Here is a 20,769-nt window from a genome sequence, read left to right as displayed (position 1 = left end):
CATGTATATTTATTGCAGCACTATTCACAATAGCAAAGACTTGGAACCAACCCCAATGCCCATCAATGATAGACTGGATAAAGAAAATGTGGCACATATACACCATGGAATACTATGCAGCCATAAAAAGGATGAGTTCATGTCCTTTGCAGGGACATGGATGAAGCTGGAAACCATCAGCAAACTAACACAAGAACACAAAACCAAACACTGCATGTTCTCATAGGTGGGAGTTGAAAAATGAGAACACATGCACATAGGGAGGGGAACATCACACACTGGAGCCTACCAGGGGGTGGGGGGCTAGGGGAGGGATAGCATTAGGAGAAATACCTAATGTAGGTGATGGGTTGGTGGGTGCAGCAAAACACCATGACACATGTATACCTATGCAACAAACCTGCACGTTTTGCACATGTATCACAGAACTTAAAGTATTGGGAAAAAAAAGAATTTCTTTTCTTAGAAAGTGTGTGTGTGTATGCGTGTGTGTGTGTGTTGGAGTAGGGGACAAAGTTGGGCGGATGATAGCTGAAGGAATCAGGTCAGTTTTATGAGTCATATTCAGTCCATGCAAGGTAACAGTTCAGGCATTTTATAGCCCTATCTCCTAAATCAAAACTTTGCGTCAGTGGCAATCTAAGATATCTGTTAGAATAGAAGGTATCTTCAGGATGTGTTAAATCTGACCATGCACCTAGACACAGACCTGCCCTGATATGTCAGGTAAGGTGGCCTGAGAAATTTCCAAGCCTTGGTTGTGGTGACTGGCACACAATTGGGAAATGTCTGCAATCCATTGCTGACAGATAAAAATCTCGTTTCATAAAGTGCTTTGTCCGGCACCAAAGATCAACTGGAGGGGTACCACATATGAGATAACTTCTAACTTTTGTAAACAAATGAAAATTTACAAGTAATTGGAACAGCCCTGATCTGTGACAAGGAAGACCACAGGGATACAGGAAGCAACTTGTGGAAATGCCATACAGCCTCTAAGAGAGCCAGGAGAATGTCTTTTATCTCCTTTTTCTGAGGAGAGCAGGGCATTTCCTTTTCGAAAGAGGGATGGAGCCCTTGGGAGCTCATACCATTTTCTTGGTGAGAATACTCGCTGCCCATGATGGTGCAACGTCGGAACACCATCTTGTTCTCTGTCAGGGTCCCCGTCTTATCGGAGAAGATGTACTGGATCTGGCCCAAGTCCTCCGTGATATTGAGGGCTCGACATTGAATGGACAAATCGGTCTCTTCATCATACAGGTCAAGGTCATTGTTCAAGAAGAACACTTGCCCGAGCTTCACCAGCTCAATGGAGACGTACAAAGAGATGGGGATCAGCACCTGAAAAGAGATGAGTTTCTACCATGTCAGAAACCAGGCAGGTTCCCTCCCTTGGGATCCTCACTAGCAGGTAGCAAAGGCATTTAATGGAAAGTTGAGGTCAGCTCGCAGGACAGACTCTTTCTGTGAAATTAACGGTCAATGACCTCATGCATCCCTTGGAGTTCTTAGGAGAATCTGAAAAATAGATATGTCTTCTTTGACCAAGGATGTCTGATACAAGGTAGGCACTCACCATTGGTTGTCTGTGACTGAGCTGGGAGGGAGTGAGGGAGACTTAACATCTCTGTTTAGAGTCCCCTGACTCCCTTCAGATCTCTGTGCCACCAAGGGCTGCTGCCCACTTTTACAAGTATTCAGACGTATTGTTAATTTCTTCCCACTGATTCAATACCTGGTATTTACCAAGTGCTTGTTGTGCATTTGATGGTGTTCTAAGTCCTGGAAATGGGAGTCAACAGAACATAATTCCTGGCTTTGAAGAACTTGCCTTCCAGTGACAAAGAACAAACAAATAAATATATATGAGTGGTGGTAAGTCACATGAGGAAGAATAAAGAAAAGTGAAGAGGGTAGACTGATGACTGGGTGGGATGCTTGTAAACCATGACCTTTGAACAGAGACATGAGGAAGCCAGGGTGTGAGTTGTGAGGTTGTCTGGGGGAGGAGTGTTCTGAGCAGAGGAGAAAGCCAGGCACAGGCCTGGCAGTGGGGGTGGCGTTTGGGGAGTAATAGGGAGCAGGCCTTGCAAGTGAGTGAGGAGGCGAAGAGGGCTAGGAGGGGAGGTCAGGGAGGGAGTCAGGGTCCAGATCACTTAGGGCTTCATCAGCCACAGTAAGGACTTCAGATTCCACTTTGAGTGGATATGAAACCATGAGAGAATTCTGTACATAGAAGGGGTATGATTTAATTCACATTTAAAATAGATTACCCTGCAAGGTGAGTGGAAAATGTTCACCAATAAGAGAGCAGTGAAACAGCCTCCAATACCACAAGAAATGGTAGATGGAGCTCCATAAAAGTAAAACCACAACTTCCCTCATCTTTTCATAGATTGTATTTTCTTAGAGATACAAAGATTTTAAAATTCATCTCCATCAATTACTGCCTCACATTTTGTAGGTGCTCTATTTTTCTTTTTTTTTTTCTGTCCTATGTTGGGCCATTTCTGTTCTTTTCCTTCTCAATGTATCAGATGTTAAAACACTAACTCGTGGTTTCTCTTTCTTAATGTTGGGGCAGAGAGTTCTCTGTAGCTCACTGTGCTACTTTATCTTCTTTTGTTCCTAGGTCATTTGTATTTTATCTGCTCTGGCAGAGGGACAGGCATATATGGGTCACTGCTGTCATCTTACTCTTAAATAGAAAAGTTGATAAATATTTCCCTCCAGCTATTATCTGGGGGCAGAGTCCCCTCTACAAGACAGGGCTAGGTCCTTAAATCACCCAAAATGTGAATGCTTTCAAAGATGCACAAGAAAGTGATGATCATTTCCTCATCTCGATCCAGTTTGTACTTTCTAGTGGCCAGCACTGTTTTTTCTTTATTTTACAAAGGTTTTGGCCACATATCTTATTGGGCCCCTAGTTAGGGAGGGCTTCCTACCTGGAGCAGGATGATCATTGTGAGGAACATGTAGAAGCCCCCAAGGGCACGGGGAAGGAAGCTGCCATTGGCATCTGGCACATTGAAGGGAGGGTGTTCTTCAAAGATCCCGTTCCAGATGCTGTGACCTGAGAGGAGGCAAAACCAGGAATGAGGTTGAATCTCCACTAAGTCCTAAAGTTAGTCAATTAAACCAGCCCTTGACACATTCTTAGAAATGGGTGTGCTTTGGAGAGCCCCTCCTTCTTCCATACAACATAGCTCTGTGTGTGTGTGTGCGTGTGTGTGTGTGTTTGGGTGTATGTATATGTGTTCATGCTGCTCTAAAGTGGTTCTTCATATACATTTCAATCCCTTGATAGGCATTAAGTTTGTTTTACAAGAGGAGATTGGCATGAGGATTACTTATTTTTTTTTATTAAGTCTTGTTAAATAGGGGCTGGAAAGGGATAAAGAAATACTTGTTCTTTTCTGTTCTGTGGTGCACACTTTTGTGCGTGGGTGGGGAGCCTTGAGACCTGTCCCCTAGTCTCCCCCTTCTTATCCCATCTAATGCCCATCTACCCATCCATCCTTCCATTCATCCATTTTTCTATCCATTTATCTATCCATTCATCCATCTATCCACCTACCCATCTACTCACCCATCTATCCATCCATCCATCCTTCCATCCACCCACCCATATATCCATCCATCCACCCATCCATCCATCCATCCATCCATTCATCCATCCTTCCATTCATCAATTTTTCTATTGATTCATCTATCCATTCATCCATCCATCCACCCATCTACTCACCCATCTATCCATTCATCAATCCCTCCGTCCACCAACCCACCCCATCCATCTATCCATCCATCCATCCATCCATCCATTTTTCTATCGATTCTTGTGTCCATTCATCTATCCATCCACCCATATACTCACCCATCTATCCATCCATTCATCAATCCCTCCATCCACCCACCCATCTATCCATTCATTCATCCTTCTATTCATCCATTTTTCTATCCATTCATCTATCTATTCATCCATCTACCCACCCATCTACCCATCCATCCATATACTCCATATAATCACCCATTTATCCATCCATCCATCCACCCTCCCACCCATCTACCTACTTACCCATCCATCCATTTATTTATCCATCCATCCATCCATCCATCCATCCATCTCTGTTTACCCATTCATCCCTCCCTCTATCTGACATTGATTAATTCAATAAGTTAGTACTAGTTCTTGTCATTGTGGAGTTTGTTTCCAAATTAGGGAGCCAGGCATAAAAGGACAAATCACATACAGTCTGAGAGGTGCAATAGCAGAGCCTAGAATGGTGTGACAGCCCACAGCAACAGCACCAGGTACAGACTGAACTCTGTTTCCTTATCTGCAAAGGAGATAACAACACCCATTATCTGAGGATTATGTAAGGTGAGCACTTGTTATAGAGCTCACTAAACCTCAGTGTTCTTGTCTGTTAAATAGTAATAATACTGTCCCTATGGAGTTATTGTGAAAATAGAATAACCTAATGTTTAAAATGCTCTCAGCTCCAAGAAGTATAGAAAATGAAAGACATAGAGGATGTTGCAGTGGCCAAAGATGCTTCCTTGCCCAGGAGGTTGGGTCAAATGCCATCATACCTAACAGAAGAAAGGAAACTTACAGACATGAAGCTATTTATGGGAAGGTACTATTATAAAGCAGATGACTAAGGACCAAACACATGGCACAGAGTAAGGGCCACTGGCCTTTAAGGGAGTAAGAAAAGAGCATGGGAAAAACCCGAGAAGGCTGAATGGATGAGGAAGACTTGAGGGGGTCCTGGAGCCACAGCAGGTGTTGGATGGTCTGGAAGGCCAGGGCAGAGTATTCTGGGTGAGGAAAGAAGAAACACCACCTTTACAAAATCAAAGTAAACATGTGGTCAAGAACTGTGGAATGGTGCTCATTTGAGAGTTTTCATCTTCGGTAGGGCTGTGCTTTAATTAGGCATCGACAGAGTCCTGTGTATGAGTTGTTATCTCAGAATAGAATTCTGACCCTCCCCATGAACTTTCTTCATTTCTTTATTGTTTTGGGGAATCTGCCAAGCAGATTCTGGTTTGCCTGTGCCTTATCTCACCCTGTGACCTTTTAATCATTAACTTTCTTTTTCTGGAGACACAGTGAGATGATCTCAAATGTCTTTTTCACTCTGATATGCCCTGAAAAACCTGTCCTGAAGCAGAAGCAACAGTTCTTGCAGCATCCTGGGGACACAGGTGGCCACATGGGTTGGGGAGAGGATAGGAGTGGGGACAATGGCTTTCTTGTTTCCCTGCTTCCCCTCCCGCAGGTGCTCTCCTTACAGCTGTGAGCCAGCCTCAAGCAGAGTGCTATTAGACACACCTGGGAACTCCAGGCTACCCACAAGACTCAATCCGATCATCATCACTGTAGTGGCACACAGTCTCCCTGAGCCCCTGTGAAGTTCTCAGCCTTTCAGACACCATCTTTTTCTAACAACAGCAATGGTTACGATTTCTGACTAATGCAAGTAAACAGCAAACACCACTGCTGCTCATTGGTTTGGGGTCTGCATATTTCTGGATTCAGGACATGAGTTTTTCTCTTGATTGTCCCTGTTTATTTTTGGGATCTCCTTTAGCATCCTGAGAATCATTTTTAGAATAAGGCCATAGACGGTGGGGAGTCTGGGCCCCTCTTTGTCTACACTCTGAGGATCAACTTAAAGGGCTCCAGATCACTCCTGTCTCCACCTCTCACGGTGCTTCTCACTCAACTTGGGCTACAGTCTGGCTCTGCTTTGGTCTCCATTCTTGGCCTTACTCTTGCCACACCCAAAAGTCAACTGCTCCTATGCACAAAATGGTTTTTCTTCCTGCTTCTATGCTTTGTGATTTTCCTGGGGCTAAGAGTGGCCTCACTCTCTCTGCTTACAACTTCCTGCCCCATTCAGCCCCTAAACTTGGCTCTGCCACCCTCCTCCTCTGGCAAATGTCTACTCGAGAATGAGCTCTAGCAGCTACCTCTTCAAGAAAGACTTTCCTCATTGCTGCTCCCACAATACCTGTGGTAGGGTGAATAATACCCTCTGTCTCCCCAGGATACATCCTAATCCTCGGGGCCCTGTGAATACACTATCTTATATGACAAAAGAGCTTTGCAGATAGGATTAGGTCACAGATCTTGAGATGAGAAGAGTATCTGGATTATGAAGGTGGGCCCAATGATGTAATCACAAGTGTCTTGTAAAAGGCAGGGAGAGCTACTGCTGCAGATGAGGAGAGGAAATGTAGGCAGAGACTGGGGAGGTACACTCTGAAGACAGAGGAAGCAACCACAAACTAAGAACTATGGGCAGCCACTAGAAACTGAAAAAGACGAGGAATAGATCCTTCCCTCAGAGCCTCCAGGAGGAACCAGAACTGCCGATTCCTTGACTTTAACCCAGTGGTCCGCAACCTCTTTGGTACCAGTGACAGGTTTTCTGGAAGACAATTTTTCCACGTCAGTGGGGATGGGGAGATGGTTTCAGGATGATTCAAGTGCATTATATTTACAGTGTACTTTATTTCTATTATTACATTGTAATACATAATGAAATATACAACTTACCATAGTGGAATCAGCGGGAGCCCTGAGCTTTTTTTTTTGGCAACTATATGGTCCCATCTAGGGGTAATGGGAGACAGTAACAGATCATCAAGCATTAGATTCTCGTAAGGAGCACACAACCTAGATCCCTTGCATGTGCAGTTCACAATAGGTTTTGCACTCCTGTGAGAATTTAATGCCACCGCTGATCTGACAGGAGGTACTGGTCTTTGGCCCAGGGGTTAGAGACTCCTTCTTTAACCTACTGAAATTGATTTTGAACTTCTGATCTCCAGAGCTGTAACAGTAAATTTGTGTTGTTCTAAACGGCTGTGTGTTCATGTTTTGCAGCAGCAATGGGAAACAAATACAGTCTGATTCATCTTGTTTTCCTTCCACGCTTTGAGAGTGCCTGTGTTCAGTAAACATTTCTTGACCAAATAAATATCAGATGATATTCCGAATAGTTAAAGAGCACATACTACTTTAAGAGATTTTCTTTTGCCTTTTCGTTTCATTGGCATCCCATTAAAGTAGGCAGGGTAGAATTTACATTTTATTAGCCCTACTTTATAAATGAGGAAGCTGAAGAAACTTGCCCAAATAAATCGATTACTGTGTCCTTGTTCTTTCCAGAATATCCCATACCTACAGCTCCAATAAGGCACATGAGGATGAGGATCCCAATGCAGAAGAAGATGTCTATGTTCATGCGCCGCTCAATCTTGCTGCGTTTGTACCGGGGGCCGCTGTTGTTCAGCATGGCTTTCGTCTCATGGCCTTTGAGAGAAAATGAGGAAATCAGTCCCTTAGCTCCTGTTTCCTATGTCTTACACCATTCCCTCAGCTCTTCTCACAGGAGCTTAAGATAAAAAAGAGGCTTCACTCTTCAACTTGAACTTGCCCTGCCTCAGAAGGTTGCTGAGAACAGCTGTAGGGGCCTCACATAATTTACCAGCAGGTCCTCAGTGAGCATCCCCTTCATGCATGCCAGACACCGTGGTGGGCACTGACAGAGCTCCCATGCACAGGCTGCACCCTGCACAACTCTAGAGCGTAGCCCTTATTCTGTAGTTGCCAAAGATTTATAAGTTTATTATGAAGAGAGTTCTGGCAAATGATAGTAAGCTGTCTTAAAGAAGGGCTCTCTTTTCCTAATTGGCACAAAGGTTCTGTTCCACCTGTTGCAGGCGAGCAGTGGGATACAATGGCCAGACATACTGTTCACATTCTAGTGAAGATATACAAGAAGACAGAAAGGATAATTATCATTATTAATAAGTCCTGTGAAGTAAATAATACACAGTAAACAAAAGGCCAAGGTTGGAGATCCTGCTCAGGGAAAGCTGCTCCAAGATGATATTGAAGGGAGGCCTCAAGGGAGAGTGGAGCTGGCAGCAGAGTTTTCGACTGAGGAACTGTATGTGCAAAAGACCTGTGGTAGGACAGTGCCTGGGACCAGTAGTTTCCCTCCTTGTTTCTTTGGTCATGCCTAAGTTGTTGGTGTTGCCTGAGCAACAGTAGTAGGGACCAAAGGCCCCCACCCCAGCACTAACCCTGGGGAACTCCACCCCTATGTTGAAATTTTGCATACAATTTTGGTCAAAGAAAGGATGGCAAAGTTTGAAAACTACCAATCTCATCCAGTCACCTTCTTCCCTACTAGAGGAAGCTGAGGGCTAGAGGGTAAAAAGGATCTGCCCAAAGTGAAAGAATAAGTCAATGTCAGAGTCACATTGCAAACCCAAGACTCAGATTGCCAGTCTAGTTCTCCTTTCACCAACCCCTGGGACCCAAGGTCACACACCTAAGAGCTAAGAGTCAAACTGAGACTTTGTCTTTAGATGGAGTCTCTCCTTTGGGGCTGCTGAATGTTAACTACAGTGCCATATTCCTCAGCAGTCAAATGAAAAAAACACCAGTCACATATTTTCTGTGCAAAATTAAAGAAAACCAATACATCAGCTCCAGAAGCAAATGGCTTTAATGCTGTTTAGCTAGTTGCCCTGTGGATTTAAACTAGCAACAAAACAGTAGGAGTGAAAAAACTCTAGGCTTTTAAAATTAGCTCAAGTTGCTGCAATTGTGAGTGGGGGTTCCAGAGCACCCCTGGGTCTGTAGCCTCTCTGCCTGCCTCTCAGCCTCACTCCATTTGGGGATCCTGGGACTATCCCCTTCACGCACCTGATCCTTGCCTTCTGAGACCCCTCTGTTCTTTTGGAAAGAGTTGGGTTCAAAGGGAGGCAGTATGGGACAGTGGATAAGAGTGTGGGCTCTGGAGTCAGAGCTCAGCTCTGTGGATACTTGACCTTGGGTTGCAGAGAGTTCAACTCAGGAGGCATGTGACCTTGGGTGAGTGAATCTCTTTGTACTTCAATTCCTTATCTGAAAAATGGAGACGATTGTATATGAAGTGGGAAAATAAATCAATATACAAAAAGTACTAAATTAGTTTCTGGTAAGTTGGGACTCAATGTTTGCTGTGAGGAGCACACACCTCTACATTGAACCTCTTTCTTCTGTAAATCTCATCTTGGCCTTTTTGGGCCTTTGACTCTGAGACCCTGTTTTATCCATTGCTAATGTCAAGGATGAAATGAGAATTCTGGACCATTGCTCTCAACCAGGAGTGATTTTACTCCCCAGAGGACATTTGGCAACATCTTGAGAAATTTGGGTTATCTCACTTGGTGGGGGGTGCTAATGCATCTTGTAGGTAGAGGCCAAAGATGCTGCTAAATACCCTATAGGACAGCCCCCGTCACAAAGAATAATATGGACCAAAATGTCAATGGTGCCAAAGGTGAGAACCCCAGCTCTAGATAATAATGCTAAAAACAACTGGCATCTTTTCTTTCTCATATTTTTGAGGGCCTGATGTATTCCAACTGTCGTATTAGGCCCTTTTCACAGATAATCTCATTTGAACCTTATAAAGCTACAAGGCAGAAATTATTAGTACATCTTGCATTGAAAGTTCAACCATCTTGTTCAGGAACATGCAGAATATGAATGAATTTTACCCCTAGGCAGTCCGACTGGCTGGAGCCATGGTTAACACTCCACATCTGCCGCCTATATACCACTCCCACCACCTACTCAAGGTTTCTTCTTTATTTCTGTTCAGCCAGAGAAGCGAAGCTCTAAATCTATGTGGTTATGATTACTATTTTCTTTTTTGGTAGAGTGGAGATTGCTGGAGAGTTCATTTTTAAAAGGTTTACCAGATGGTGTTGAACTCCATTGCTAAAGGTCTTTGAAATAAGTCATCTCAACTGACGAATATAATGCCCCTCTCCCAAATTAGGGAAAGCTGGCTAAATCGTGACATTATTTTTTAAAGGAACTTTTTTTCTTTGACAATCCCAAAGAGTAAATCTTATGGTAGATGGATATTTAAATGCTCTTCTATGTCCATTGGAAGTGGTGTTCTATGGAGACCAAACCAAACACAAAAGCAAATAAGCAAACTATTCCAGAGTGTCCCAGTTAGTGGAAGACTCAGAAGAAAACACATTCTGGAGTTTTCCAGTGAAGGTAGATGCTCCAGAGAGACCCTGTTTCCTCTGTTGTAGCAGAAGTCTTCAGGTGTTCATGTAACAACAGGTGCACTGAATACCTAGGAGCACTGGTGTTAAGTACTAGACATACAGCAGCCCCAAGACTGCCCTCCAAGAGTTTAGATTTCATTGTGAGAAGTCCTGCTATTATCTTTTTTCATTGGAAAGCAGGATCAAAGTTGGAAGGAGAGATAGGCCTTCATATCTGGAGCCATAAAATAAATAAAGGTAATAGTAAAAACATAACTGCAAAAACAACTAAAACCCACTAGCCCTCTCTTTGCTATAGGCAGTGCTGGATGCTTTTCATGTGCTGAGTAATTTGACCCTTACAAATGCTCTATCAGACAGATACAAATATTCTCCCCACTGTACAAATGAGGAAATTGAGGCTCCAAAGGGGAAGTTGTTAGGTTTGGTGAGGTTATTCCACAGACTCAAGAAGATACACTTCATTCTGACTTTAGCTAGTAGCACAAAACCATTGGGGTGATTGAGTATGAATCCCTTTCCTTGTCTTGTGCAGATGGGCGATATTAACTCGGAATCTCATCATGTCTCCTGTAGAGTGAGTGAACTGCTATGATTCCCAGCCTCCGTTTGCTTAGCTGAGAAATGGGAAGTTATATGAATAAATGGGAAGTTACTGTGAACTGTTGTCAGTTCCCATTGACTGAAGATGGATTTGGAGGAGGGGATGGAAGGGGAAGGACAAAGGAAAATTCAGACAAAAGGAACTACCCAGAGACAATGACCTGCATAGATGACAATGCCAACAGCCATCTCGGTGTTTCTGATGGTGCAGCCTCGAAGCAGAAGACTCTCACAGCCAACGCCAGTCCTGGTCTGGTCAGGATGCTCCCTGGTGAGGATGAATAAAAGACAGGGGGTGGTTTAGTGGTCTCTCCATGCTGTTACTGGGTAGTGTTACAGAACTAGAAGTGGTGAGTGAACATGATCCCTCTCCTCCCTGATTTTTCAGAAAAGTGATGGTAGCTCAGAATCTAATCCCGTTCATGTTCAAGGGCAGATCTCTTCATTGCTCCTAGGAGGTCTGGGTGGGAGCTAGACCATTAGGAGGGAATTGTCCGCCCTGAGAAAACTGTCATTTACCAACATAAAAGGCAGAACCCTGGTGAAAAAGCCTTGGCTTCAATTCTCACATTCAAAATGTTTTTATGCAGAGTGAAGCAAAAAAAAACTGGCCAAAACTCACCAAAACCAAGATGGTGATGAGAGCGACCTCTGGTCGTCCTCACTGCTACACTCCTACCAGAGCCATGACAGTTTATAGATGCCGTGGCAATGTCAAGGAGCTACCCTATATGGTCTAAAAATGGGAGAAACTCTCAGCTCTGGGAATTGCCCATGCCTTTCCCAGGAAACTTGTGAATAATCCACCTCTTGTTCAGCATATAATCAAGAAATATCCATAAAAATGGGCAACCAGTAGGGCCAGGTGCAGTGGCTCAACCCTGTAATCTCAGCACTCTGGGAGGCCGAGGCGGGTGGATCACGAGGTCAGGAGTTCGAGACCAGCCTGGCCAACATGGTGAAACCCCATCTCTACTAAAAATACAAAAAATTAGTCAGGCGTGGTGGCAGGCACCTGTAATCCAAGCTACTTGGGAGGCTGAGGCAGGAGAATCACTTGAACCCGGGAGGCAGAGGTTGCAGTGAGCCGAGATCGCACCATTGCCCTGCAGCCTGGGCTACGGGGCGAGATTTCGTCTTAAAAAGAAAAAAAAAAAAAAGGCAAGGGGTTGCTCTGCCATGGAGTAATCCTTCTTTTAACCCTTTACTTTCTTAATAAATTTGCTGTCAGTTTAAAAAACAAACAAACAAACAAAATTGTTTTAGGAGCAAAGTGCAAGGGAACTGGCTTATGGCCAGTTCTGCCTAGGAGGCAGATCCTAAGAGTAGAGATAGTTTCTTCCTTCTTCTAGTCCAGGGAGCATTGCAGTTTTCCGCCTCACACTAGAAACTTCTGAGTCCAATCGACTCTAGTTATTACCCGAGGTCTGGCCTTTACTCTATCCTGATGCCGTTCCTTTGAGATTTTCAGCAAGCTTAAATATAACTTTCCAAAACTATTGGGGAGAACAGAAAAATAATAATCCGAACTCTTAGAGCTTGTTTTTAAACTTGTAGTTCTTCAGTACTTCTTATTGCTAAGTCTAGTTATAAGCCTTTTTCACTCAAGTCTCATGACAACCTTATAATATAGGGCATATTATCATACCCACTTTATAGATAGGGAAACTGAGGCAAGTGCATAAAACCAGGAAATGGCTGAATGGGGATTCAAAACTAGTCTGGCCGCAGAGTGCCATACTGCCACTCAATATACCTTTAATGCTCATGATTCCTCACTGTGTTTATAAACTACATTTGCTTACATGATTTTGACTCTTTGTGGTCTGGGAAGTTAGCAGAGTGGTTATTTTTACTTATGAAAAAGTGGAAGCTCAGAGTGGCTGAGATTTTTCAAAGGCTGTACAACTAGTACATGGGACATCCTAAAACCAGGGAACCTAGGTCACAGACACCCACCCTATTGAGATTTTCACTACATTAGGGTACCTAAAGTACTACACCCCACTCACCCACACTAAATCAGAGTCATTTCTATTTTCAGTTCTGCTGAATATGTCAAGGAGGATGTATCATTTCATGCTGGTATATTCTTGACCCTATTCTAATGTTTGTCTATCCTACTTTTTAATGCAAAGGATGCTATAGCAAATAATAATCTGTAGTTAGAATATAACTATTTTGATTTCATTATATTAATTTTTACCTCTTAAGAATAGCAAGTGATCCTGGTTTCCCATAGGGCCCAGTGATATAAATTTTCCTTTTCAAATAAATTTTAGAAAAAGTAAGGTAATTAAAAATCTGGTAGACGATTTTACTGAATATGATAAAAATCATAAAGGTGGTCTAAGAATGACTGAGGTTCAGGACCCACCACTGCTCCCTCTGTTTATTAAGGAGGAGGCTGGCTGTGGATTTAATATTGGGCTAATGAATCTTGCTTGCCTCACTGTCGGTAGCTTGTGGTTTCAAGATTGATTTTAGGGTGTTCTGAAGTGATAGCATATGAAAGAGGCTTCTACTTCTCTCAGTTGTAATGTTCCATTTTCAAAGAATGGTAGAAAATGATTTGCTATCTTATAGCTGCTCTCTACTTAGTGCTCTTGATTTACAAGGATGCTCTATTATGCTTTTTCTAGACTAGCATTTCTCAACCTTGGTGCTATTAATATTTTGGACTACACAATTCTCTGCTGGGGTAGGGGCTGTCCTGTGAATTGTAGCATCCCTGGCTTCTACCCAATGGATGCCAACAGCACCCCTCCCCAGTTGTGGCAAGAAAGATGATTCTAGACATTGTCAAATGTCCCCTGGTTGGAGTGGTGGTGCTGGTGATGGTGGTGATTGTCCCTGGTTGAGAACCACTGCTCTGTAGAGATTCTTTGGTTCAAAATTCACATTTTTCAAATTGACACCCCTAACTTTCAAACAGATCATTAAAAACTGTCCATCTTCTAGCCAGCCTGTGCAGCCTCAGGGAGATTCTAAATTAACGGGACCCACAGAAGCTTCTGGGAAACCCAGAGGCATCAGACCAGTGGGTCTTCTTGGGAAGAAGGTGCAGACCATCTGTGGGTGCCAGGCCTGAGGGTGTTCTCCTTGCTGGGTACAGCAAGATGTAGGAGCACAGCAAGGAATTCTCCTTCATTCCATGGGTTAGCTACTCCACTGTCCAACTGGACTTTTAGGACTCATCCATGAGGCCCAGGCAGGTGCAGGATGGACAGGTCTCCCAGAGCAGCAACCAGCAAGAGGAAGTGCTGGGAGCTGAGTGAAGCTGGAAGAGTTCTGTCCTGAAATCTGTCTGAGAGAGGCAGGCTGGAGCCCAGGTTGAAAGCTGAGAAAGGCTGGCTGTTGGCCTGAGCTGTTCTGGGGAGAAAGGGTCCTAAACAGAAATCTAGCAATGAGGCTGCTCTCTTAGAGGATATGGAGAGTGACTCAAGACATGGGGGATTTGGGATGAATCAAGTTCACAAACCTAAGGCACAAGGGGCGCCCTTTTCTTCAGAGCAGGTGACAGACTTTACCTCTCCTTTGCAGCAAGGTCCTTTTCCCAGGACCTCAGGCCCTTCTCTGCCTGTCTCCTTCTGCTCACTCTGTGTATTTTAAAAGTTTTTCCTATAAAAGCTACGGTTTCTGTGGTATTATTCTTATTGTTTCCCCTTTCTATTTCTCCTCTTGATATCCCATATGGCCTGAGGACATGTGGGTGGAGGAAAGCAAAGACAACTGCATTTCAGGGAGCTGCCTAAGCCTCATTCCAGGCCTTATTGGTGGAGAAGTTGGTGTAACATGGCTGAGCTCCGCAATGTACTGCTATGGAAAGCATACTTGGGTTGGAGTCAAAAGACCCCCACATAAGTCCTGGCTTTGTCTTGTACCTGCTGTGAGTTAGGGAGAATCTTTGCATCTATAAAGTCTCAGATCATTATAATCCACATCATGATATTCTCTTTCTGGGGTCATTGTGAAGATTACATGTGATAATGTTCTCTGGAAGTCCTCTAAACGCTGTTAAACCACAAGCTTGTCCAACGCATGGCCCACATTCGGTCCAGGGTAGCTTTGAATGTGGCCCAACACAAATTCATAAACTTTCTTAAAACATTATGATATGATATGATGATGATGATGATGATTTAGCTCATCAGCTATTGTTAGGGTTAGTATATTTTATGTGTGACCCAAGACAATTCTTCCAATGTGGCCCAGGGAAGCCAGAAGTTTGGACACCCCTGTAGGAAAGCATTGTCTAAGGGCATATACTCACATCTGTTATTATGGCTCTTATTTAAAAAAAATTTTTTTTATTATACTTTAAGTTCTAGGGTACATGTACACAACGTGCAGGTTTGTTACATATATGTACACATGTGCCATGTTGGTGTGCTGTACCCATTAACTCATTATATTTACATTAGGTATATCTCCTAATGCTATCCCTCTCCCCTACGTCCTCCCCACAATAGGACCCTGTGTGTGATGTTCCCCTTCCTGTGTCCAAGTGATCTCATTGTTCAATTCCCACGTATGAGTGAGAACATGTAGTATTTGGTTTTCTGTTCTTGCAATAGTTTGCTGAGAATGATGGTTTCCAGCTGCATCCATCGAACCCATCGTTTTTTATGGCTGCATGGTATTCCATGGTGTATATGTGCCGCATTTTCTTAATCCAGTCTGTCACTGATGGACATTTGGGTTGATTCCAAGTCTTTGCTATTGTGAATAGTGCCGCAATGAACATATGTGTGCATGTGTCTTTATAGCAGCTTGACTTATAATCCTTTGGGTATATACCCAGTAATGGGATGGCTGGGTCCAATGGTATTTCCAGTTCTAGATCCTTGAGGAATTACCACACTGTCTTCCACAATGGTTGAACTAGTTTACAGTCCCACCAACAGTGTAAAAGTGTTCCTATTTCTCCACATCCTCTCCAGCACCTGTTGTTTCCTGATTTTTTAATGATTGCCATTCTAACTGGTGTGAGATGGTATCCCATTGTGGTTTTGATTTGCATTTCTCTGATGGCCAGTGATGATGAGCATTTTTTCATGTGTCTGTTGGCTGTATGTATATCTTCTTTTGAGAAGTGTCTGATCATATCATTTGCCCACTTTTTGATGGGGTTGTTTTTTTCTTGTAAATTTGATTGAGTTCTTTGTAGGTTCTGGATATTAGCCCTTTGTCAGATGAGTAGATTGCAAAAATTTTTTCCCATTCTGTAGGTTGCCTGTTCACTCTGATAGTAGTTTCCTTTGCTGCGCAGAAGCTCGTTAGTTTAATTAGATCCCAGTTGTCAATTTTGGCTTTGTTGCCATTGCTTTTGGTGTTTTAGACATGAAGTCCTTGCCCATGCCTATGTCCTGAATGGTATTACCTAGGTTTTCTTCTAGGGTTTTTATGGTTTTAGGTCTAACATTTAAGTCTCTAATCCATCTTGAATTAATTTTTGTATAAGGAGTAAGGGAAGGATCTAGTATCAGCTTTCTACTTATGGCTAGCCAGTTTTCCCAGCACCATTTACTAAACAGGGAATCCTTTCCCCATTTCTTGTTTTTGTCAGGTTTGTCAAAGATCAGATGGCTGTAGATGTGTGGTATTATTTCTGAGGGCTCTGTTCTGTTCCATTGGTCTATATCTCTGTTTTGGTACCAGTACAATGCTGTTTTGATTACTGTAGCCTTGTAGTATAGTTTGAAGTCAGGTAGCATGATGCCTCCAGCTTTGTTCTTTTTGCTTAGGATTGTCTTGGCAATGCGGGGTCTTTTTTGGTTCCATATGAACTTTAAAGCAGTTTTTTCTAATTCTATGGAGAAAGTCATTGGTAGCTTAATGGGGATGGCATTGAATCTATAAATTACCTTGAGCAGTATGGCCATTTTCATGATATTGATTCTTCCTATCCATGAGCATGGTATGTTCTTCCATTTGTTTGTGTCCTCTTTTATTTCATTGAGCAGTGGTTTGTAGTTCTCCTTGAAGAGGTCCTTTACATCACTTGTAAGTTGGATTCCTAGGTATTTTATTCTCTTCGAAGCTATTGTGAATGGGAGTTCATTCATGATTTGGCTCTCTGTTTGTCTGTTACTGGTGTATAAGAATGCTTGTGATTTTTGCACATTGATTTTGTATCCTGAGACTTTGTTGAAGTTGCTTATCAGCTTAAGGAGATTTTGGGCTGAGACAATGGGATTTTCTAAATATACAATCATGTCATCTGCAAACAGGGACAATTTGACTTCTTCTTTTCCTAACTGAATACTCTTTATTTCTTTCTCTTGCCTGATTCCCCTAGCCAGAACTTCCAACACTATGTTGAATAGGAGTGGTGAGAGAGGGCATCCCTGTCTTGTGCCAGTTTTCAAAGGGAATGCTTCCAGTTTTTGCCCATTTAGTATGATATCAGCTGTGGGTTTGTCATAAATAGCTCTTATTATTTTGAGATACGTTCCATCAATACCGAATTTATTGAGAGGTTTTAGCATGAAAGGCTGTTGAATTTTGTCAAAGGCCTTTTCTGCATCTATTGAAATAATCATGTGGTTTTTGTCTTTGGTTCTGTTTATATGCTGGATTACGTTTATTGATTTGCATATGTTGAACCAGCCTTGCATCCCAGGGATAAATCCCACGTGATCATGCTGGATAAGCTTTCTGATGTGCTGCTAGATTCAGTTTGCCAGTATTTTATTGAGGATTTTTGCATCGATGTTCATCAGGGATATTGGTCTAAAATTTTCTTTTTTTATTGTATCTCTGCCAGGCTTTGGTATCAGAATGATGTTGGCCTTTTAAAATGAGTTAGGGAGGATTCCCTCTTTTTCTATTGATTGGAATAGTTTCAGAAGGAATGGTACCAACTCCTCCTCCTTGTACCTCTGGTAGAATTCAGCTGTGAATCCATCTGGTCCTGGACTTTTTTTCGTTGGTAGGCTATTAATTATTGCCTCAATTTCAGAGCCTGCTATTGGTCTGATCAGGGATTCAACTTCTTCCTGGTTTAGTCTTGGAAGAGTGTAAGTGTCCAGGAAATTATCCATTTCTTCTAGGTTTTCTAGTTTATTTGTGTAGAGGTGTTTATAGTATTCTCTGATGGTAGTTTGTATTTCTGTGAGGTCGGTGGTAATATCCCCTTTATCATTTTTTATTGCGTCTATTTGATTCTTCTCTCTTTTCTTCTTTATTAGTCTTGCTAGCGGTCTATCAATTTTGTTAATCTTTTCAAAAAATCAGCTCCTGGATTCACTGATTTTTTGGAGGGTTTTTTGTGTCTCTCTCCTTCAGTTCTGCTCTGATCTTAGTTATTTCTTGCCTTCTGCTAGCTTTTGAGTGTGTTTGATCTTGCTTCTCTAGTTCTTTTAATTGTGATGTTAGGGTGTCAATTTTAGATCTTTCCTACTTTCTCTTGTGGGCATTTAGTGCTATAAATTTCCCTCTACATACTGCTTTAAATGTGTCCCAGAAATTCTGGTATGTTGTATCTTTGTTCTCATTGGTTTCAAAGAACATCTTTATTTCTGCCTTCATTTTGTTGTGTACCCAGTAGTCATTGAGGAGCAGGTTGTTCAGTTTCCATGTAGTTGAGCGGTTTTGATTGAGTTTCTTAGTCCTGAGTTCTAGTTTGATTGCACTGTGGTCTGAGAGACAGTTTGTTATAATTTCTTTTCTTTTACATTTGCTGAGGAGTGCTTTGCTTCCAACTATGTGGTCAATTTTGGAATAAGTGTGATGTGGTGCTGAGAAGAAGGTATATTCTGCTGATTTGGGGTGGGGCATTCTGTAGATGTCTATCAGGTCTGCTTGGTGCAGAGCTGAGTTCAATTCATGGATATCCTTGTTAATTTTCTGTCTGGTGGATCTCTCTAATGTTGACAGTGGGGTGTTAAAGTCTCCTATTATTATTGTGTGGGATTCTAAGTCTCTTTGTAAGTCTCTAAGTACTTGCTTTATGAATCTGGGTGCTCCTGTATTGAGTGCATATGTATTTAGGATAGTTAGCTCTTCTTGTTGAATTGATCCCTTTACCATTATGTAATGACCTTGTCTCTTTTGATATTTGATGGTTTAAAGTCTGTTTTATCAGAGACTAAGATTGCAACCCCTGCCTTTTTTTGTTTTCCATTTGCTTGGTAGATCTTCCTCCATCCCTTTATTTTGAGCCTATGTGTGTCTCTGCACATGAGATGGGTCTCCTGAATACAGCACACTGATAGGTCTTGACTCTTTATCCAATTTGCCAGTCTGTGTCTTTTAATTGGAGCATTTAGCCCATTTATATTTAAAGTTAATATTGTGATATGTGAATTTGATCCTATCATTATGATGTTAGCTGGTTATTTTGCTCATTAGTTGATGCAGTTTCTTCCTAGCATCAATGGTCTTTAAATTTTGGCATGTTTTTGCAGTGGTTGGTACTGGTTTTTCCTTTCCATGTTTAGTGCTTCCTTCAGGAGCTCTTGTAGGGCAGGCCTGGTGGTGATAAAATCTCTCAGCATTTGCTTGTCTGTAAAGCACTTTATTTCTCCGTCACTTATGAAGCTTAGTTTGGCTGGATATGAAATTCTGGGTTGAAAATTCTTTTAAGAATGTTGAATATTGGCCACCACTCTCTTCTAGCTTGTAGAGTTTCTGCCGAGAGATCCGCTGTTAGTCTGATGAGCTTCCCTTTGTGGGTAACCCGACCTTTCTCTCTGGCTGCCCTTAAGATTTTTTCCTTCATTTCAACTTTGGTGAATCTGACAATTTTGTGTCTTGGAGTTGCTCTTCTCAAGCAGTATCTTTGTGGCGCTTTCTGTATTTCCTGAATTTGAATGTTGGCCTGCCTTGCTAGGCTGGGGAAGTTCTCCTGGATAATATCCTGCAGAGTGTTTTCCACCTTGGTTCCATTCTCTCTGTCACTTTCAGGTACACCAATCAGATGTAGATTTGGTCTTTTCACATAGTCCCATATTTCTTGGATGCTTTGTTTCTTTTTGTTCTTTTTTCTCTAAACTTCTCTTCTTGCTTCATTTCATTCATTTGATCTTCAATCACTGATACCCTTTCTTGCAGTTGATCAAATCAGTTACTGAAGCTTGTGCATTTGTCACATACTTCTCATGCCAAGGTTTTCAGCTCCATAAGGTTATTTAAGGAGTTCTCTACATTGGTTATTCTAGTTAGCCATTCATCTAATCTTTTTTCAAAGTTTTTAGCTTCTTTGCAATGGGCTCGAACTTCCTCTTTTAGCTCAGAGAAATTTGATCGTCTGAAGGCTTCCTCTCAACTCATCAAAGTCATTCTCTGTCCAGCTTTGTTCCACTGATGGCGAGGGGCTGTGTTCCTTTGGAGGGTGAGAGGCGCTCTGATTTTTAGAATTTTCAGCTTTTCTGCTCTGTTTTTTCCTCATCTTTGCGGTTTTATCTACCTTTGGTATTTGATGATGGTGATGTACAGATGGGGTTTTTGGTGTGGATGTCCTGTCTGTTTATTAGTTTTCCTTCTAACAGTCAGGACCCTCAGCTGCAGGTCTCTTGGAGTTTACTAGAGGTCCACTCCAGACGCCATTTGTCTGGGTATCAGCAGCGGAGGCTGCAGAAGAGTAAATATTGCTAAACAGCAAATGTTGCTGCCTGATCATTCCTCTAGAACCTTCGTCTCAGAGGGGTACCTGGTTGTGTGAGGTGTCAGTCTGCCCCTACTTGGGGTGCTTCCCAGTTAGGCTACTCGGGGATCAGGCACCCACTTGAGGAGGCAGTCTGTCCATTCTCAGATCTCAAACTCCACGCTGGGAGAACCACTACTCTCTTCAAAGCTGTCAGACAGGGACATTTAAATCTGCAGAGGTTTCTTCTGCCTTTTGTTTGGCTATGCCCTGTTCCCAGAGGTGGAGTCTACAGAGGCAGGCAGGCCTCCTTGAGCTGTGGTGGGCTCCACCCAGTTCGAGCTTCCTGGCCACTTTGTTTACCACTCAAGCCTCAGCAATGGCGGGCGCCCCTCCCCCAGCCTCGCTGCCATTATGGCTCTTATTTTGTGAGAAGACTAGTGGTCTGATGTGGGATCAGAATTGCAGTA

The 20,769-nt window shown here is 42.7% G+C and overlaps 1 protein-coding gene across 2 annotated transcripts in view; it reads right to left on the bottom strand.

The window, feature by feature from the left end:
* The window catches only part of ATP10B (ATPase phospholipid transporting 10B (putative)), a 276,181-nt gene that overhangs the window by 66,252 nt on the left and 189,160 nt on the right, over window positions 1-20,769 (bottom strand). For both annotated transcript variants that reach the window (XM_073010544.1, XM_073010545.1), the window contains 4 exons: window positions 10,872-10,978; window positions 7,205-7,336; window positions 2,952-3,079; window positions 1,092-1,344 (listed from right to left, as the gene is read on the bottom strand). In XM_073010544.1, coding sequence (XP_072866645.1) covers window positions 1,092-1,344; window positions 2,952-3,079; window positions 7,205-7,336; window positions 10,872-10,978 — 620 coding nt within the window. The remainder of the gene's footprint in view (window positions 1-1,091; window positions 1,345-2,951; window positions 3,080-7,204; window positions 7,337-10,871; window positions 10,979-20,769) is intronic.

The sequence above is a fragment of the Chlorocebus sabaeus genome, chromosome 23 (genome assembly GCF_047675955.1).
Source record: "Chlorocebus sabaeus isolate Y175 chromosome 23, mChlSab1.0.hap1, whole genome shotgun sequence".
Classification (NCBI taxonomy): Eukaryota; Metazoa; Chordata; class Mammalia; order Primates; family Cercopithecidae; genus Chlorocebus; species Chlorocebus sabaeus.
Note: the sequence above shows the minus strand (reverse complement) of the source record. Positions and strands in the feature narration are given on the sequence as shown.